The sequence below is a fragment of the Rhagoletis pomonella genome, unplaced genomic scaffold (assembly GCF_013731165.1).
Source record: "Rhagoletis pomonella isolate Grant_MI unplaced genomic scaffold, Rhpom_1.0 Rhpom_scaffold_00001, whole genome shotgun sequence".
NCBI lineage: Eukaryota > Metazoa > Arthropoda > Insecta > Diptera > Tephritidae > Rhagoletis > Rhagoletis pomonella.
The window spans coordinates 46,578,219-46,582,588 of NW_023458555.1; the positions used below are offsets into that span (position 1 = coordinate 46,578,219).

At 29.4% G+C, this 4,370-nt stretch overlaps 1 protein-coding gene across 4 annotated transcripts in view; it reads right to left on the reverse strand.

The window, feature by feature from the left end:
- Positions 1 to 3,213: 3,213 nt before the first annotated feature.
- The window catches only part of LOC118745063 (histone-lysine N-methyltransferase trithorax), a 152,037-nt gene continuing 150,880 nt past the window's right edge, over positions 3,214 to 4,370 (reverse strand). For all 4 annotated transcript variants that reach the window (XM_036478615.1, XM_036478600.1, XM_036478606.1 and 1 more), the window contains one exon: positions 3,214 to 4,231. In XM_036478615.1, coding sequence (XP_036334508.1) covers positions 4,058 to 4,231 — 174 coding nt within the window. In that variant the 3' untranslated portion in view covers positions 3,214 to 4,057. The remainder of the gene's footprint in view (positions 4,232 to 4,370) is intronic.

Sequence of the window (4,370 nt, forward strand, 5' to 3'; positions counted from 1 at the left end):
TTTTTTTTGTTGTTTTTAAATTGTAAATTTTTGTTTCGTACAAATGATATATATGTAAGTATGTATGTAGGAATATATATATAACTAGAACTTATAACTTAATAAATCCATATTTTAATCGTTTTTATTTTGTTAAATTTTTGTTTCTTTGTAGTAGTAGCTTTTTCGTTTACGATTTTTTTTTGTTGTAAAATTTTTTTCTTTAGGGAATAAAAATTTAAAATTCCTTTGAATGCTACCGCATGAAAAATGGCTGCCAAAAAGTGTAGGCACTCACTACCTAGTACCAAATACAATACAAGAATAATTTAGCGTTTTTTGCGGCTTTTACATGATTTTTTTTATTGTTTATCGTTCAGTAAGGTTTACATAAATAATGCATACATACATTTTTTAAACAAATTAATTAATACAATAAAAATACAAATGTACGTATTGAATGTGTTGTGTTGTTGCTGTGCATTGTAAGTTTCAATTGGTTTTTTTCGCTGTCGCTTAGAATTGTGGCTTAAAAAACTAGAACGTAGGGGAAGCGGGTATTACGAGACAAATTACATTTACTAATGGTGACAAATGAAAGATAGTGACAGGTGGTGTGAAATGTGGTGGTCTGAGGGTAGGTAAGGAATCAGATAGCAAAGAAACAAAATCGCTACCTTAAATTATAAATTTAAAAAATAAAGAATTTAAGGAAAAGTAGAATAAAAGCATATTAAAAATAAAAAATGATTCAATTAAATAAAGGCATTGAAATTAAAAAAGGATTAATATTAATATAAAAAAAAAAAAATTAAATACACAAGTAACAAGCGGCCCTATACTGAATATCGTCATCGTCGATGATCGCCAGCGAATCAGTAAAATGGCTGGCGATGGCCGTATTGACTCTTTTGCTGACGATGACGTTATTCAGCATATGGCCGAGGAAATGATATTTTTTGCTTTGAATGCATTGCGCATATATTAGTCTACTGTATAGCTTCAATCCAAGCTATGTATGTACAGTATCGGTCATATCAATAGCACCCCCTCTCCAAAGTGATGTTGTGTGCCACTTATGTTTATTTATTTTTAAGAATTTTCAATTAAAGTATAGCTTATTCTCTAACAAACCCCATATAAACCCAAGTTTAGAATTTTGTAGAAGTGTTAGAATTTTTTTTTGGGTACAATACAGTTTTACAGCCATTCAATTTTAGTGCAATAATGTGCATGTTTCAAGTGACTGCAAATGACCGTTGATTTTTTAGAATTTTTTTGCCGAAAGTGTTATGGTTTTCTTCCATATGAAAATAAATTGCGTTCATTCGTTATATGGAAGCAAATGCGAAAAAAAATCTAAAAAATCAACGGTCATTTTTAGCCACTTGAAACTTGCATGTTATTGCACTAAAATTGAGTAGGCTATAAAACTGTATACTCACAAAAAAATTCGAGCATCTCTAAGAAAAATAAATAAAATTTTGATGAAATTTTTTTTGATTTTTTTTTAGGTTTCTACAAGTTTTTAAACTTCGGGTTATATGCGTTCTGTAAGAAAATGAACTGTATTTTAATTGAAAGTTCTTAACAATAAATAAATAAACATAAGTGGCAAACAAAATCACTTTGAATTGGGGGAACTAATCATATGACCGATCCTGTATGTGCAACTTTTCCCCTGTTTTACAAAATTAATTTTTAGAAACTATTCGGACACTAAAATTTTGATAAAAACCTAATTAGCCACAGTCTGAGAGCATTTGAGTGTTGACATTTACAGCGGTACTTACAGTGTGTTTAAAAAATATGTGTATTTTTATTTAAAATTATTAAAAAAATATTATTTGTATTTAATATTAAAAAATCTTACTATGCTCGCTTGTGCTAAGCAAATAAATACTTTTAAGTGTTCACACGTGTACATATATAGATTTGCTTTTTCAATTGTGATTGTGATGATTATGCACTTTTTTTAATTATTTTTATTTTTACTTCTTTAACAGCAAATATGTGTACACTTTACAAATTATGCTCGTTTCAACTGTGTTTTTCTTTTGTTTTCTTTTTGCGACATCTGCATAATTTGCATAAATTTTTTCGATGTCACAGCCACACAAAAAAATAAAGGTTAAAGAACTGGGAGCGCGACAATGGTAGTTTTAAGTATTTCAAAGCGCTGTCAACGAATTTGCTGTCAGAATTCGCGTAACTCGTCTAAGTTCAAACCTGACCACGAAGAACACCTAAAAATCGCAGAAATATACGAGGAAATTGGGGCTAAGTTTCAAACAAGAGTCGTTGCAAAAATTCTGGTAGCAAATTCGGATGCAGCACGCCACAATACATATAATAATTTACGTCATCTTTTGCTTGTGTGGCTGTGTAATTTTTACATTGTTATTACATTTTCCTTTTGCTTCACTTTACTCAATTTTTAAGTCTCGCCCTCTTTTTTCAGCATACACCCGCTACAACATAAAAAAAATCTCTTCGTTTGCTTTTAACGCATTAGAACAAATCATTAAAATTATAATAAAAAAATGTATTTGTATGTTTATATATGTATGTATTAATTTACTCAAATATTTACAATTCACATTTTTTTGTTTCCTTAATAAAAAGTTCCCCTGTAAAGAGTTTTATTTCAATTATTGTTTCTTCTTTTTTGTTTTTGTTTCCGAAATTTCAGTTAACGAAGTTTGCAAACTGAATAACACAAACATATTTAAATTTGAAATTTTACGATTTTTTTCTTAATTTCTCGCTGATCTTCTCACACATGCACATTCTTTATTCTACACTATGCTATTCGTCTATACGTTGATTTTTTAACTATTTTATTATTTAAATTAATTACTCTACCCTTTCTCAATGTTTTTTTTTTCATAATTTGCTCGTTATCGTTACAGTAATTTCGGACAATTGCCAATTTGAAAGCATACTTTGAAATGACAATTAAAATATATTTGTAGCAATAATATTTTATTAAACATAGTTCACTTATTACAGTTACTTAATTGTGAGTTTGAGTTTATTATTATATTTACTTTTACTTTCGTTTTGCTTTTTCGTTTTAGTCAAACAGCATTAGGCTTATTATCATTTACGTCATCAATAATAACATTTAGTCATACATTTTTGTTTGTTAATAGTTGTAATACATGTATGTTTATTTATTTAAATATATGTATGCACGTATGTATGTATGTATGTATGTATATTTTGTTTTACTTTTAGTTAGTAATAAATACGTTTTGTAGACATAATAAAAATCTGCTTTAATTCTTTGCTTACTGCTCACCACAACTAATCCGTTAAAGGTTTTGTTTTTAATAGCATTATACTTAAATTCCTTACGCTTTTCTTACTAATACATATACATACGTAAATAAGTATGTGTGTATGTATATACATATATGGTAGTTTAATAGTTACATCAGTAAAACTAAGTAAGTTAAATTTCCATTATAATCACTTTTCGTTACTTTTGTGTATGCATGTGTTTTTCTGTGTGTTGTTTGTGTGTGTGTGTGTGTGTGTGTGTGTGTGTGTGTGTGTGTGTGGGTATACATATATGTATATGTAACTTTATGTGGCTCAGTTATATTTTAACAAAAATCATTATTAGTGAATACTGACATGTCTCCAATTCTATCAATAATATCAACATATTCGATCAAACTTGTCCGCCAAAGTCACAGCTGCACACTAAAAATGTCAATGCCATCATCAACGCTTATCACTAGCATGGTAAAGTAGTAGGTTTTATTTAACAAAAAACGTTTACTGTTGCCCACCACTTATGCGAAACGCATGCAAGCACTTACATATGTACCCATGTGTGTGTGTCATTTTAATGCAACGCAGCTTTGTGTGGTTAAAACAATTCTTAATGCTTAAAAGCGTCGTCCTTTTAAAACTTTACTTAAGTTTAAACAGCATGGTACCGTTAAGCTTCATTTAATTCTTCTCTCCGCCAAACCATACACATTTAAATTCTACTTTCCCCTCTTACTATTCCATATTTATTTGGTTTTGACTATAATTATTATTAGATCCTTTCGTTTTTTTTTTTCTAATTTAAGTACTTTCGGCAACGCTTCGAACCACAGGAACAGGGTATTTTCTCATCCTCAAAGGGAAATTTGTAATCATAGGTTAGCTCTTCGCCTTGTACAATGCGTCGCAAAGCGAATATTATGATGTGTTTATGTCCGAGTATATCCACCACTTTCGAGTAGCAGTTGGGCTGAAAGAGATGAAATCAAAAGAAGTAATTAATATAAAGAATTTAATAAACCAGGCAACTCATGATAAGTTTTGCTACTTTTCATTATTAAGTGACGGTTAAGTATTCTCTGGTAGTAAATCTCTCATAAACCAGCACT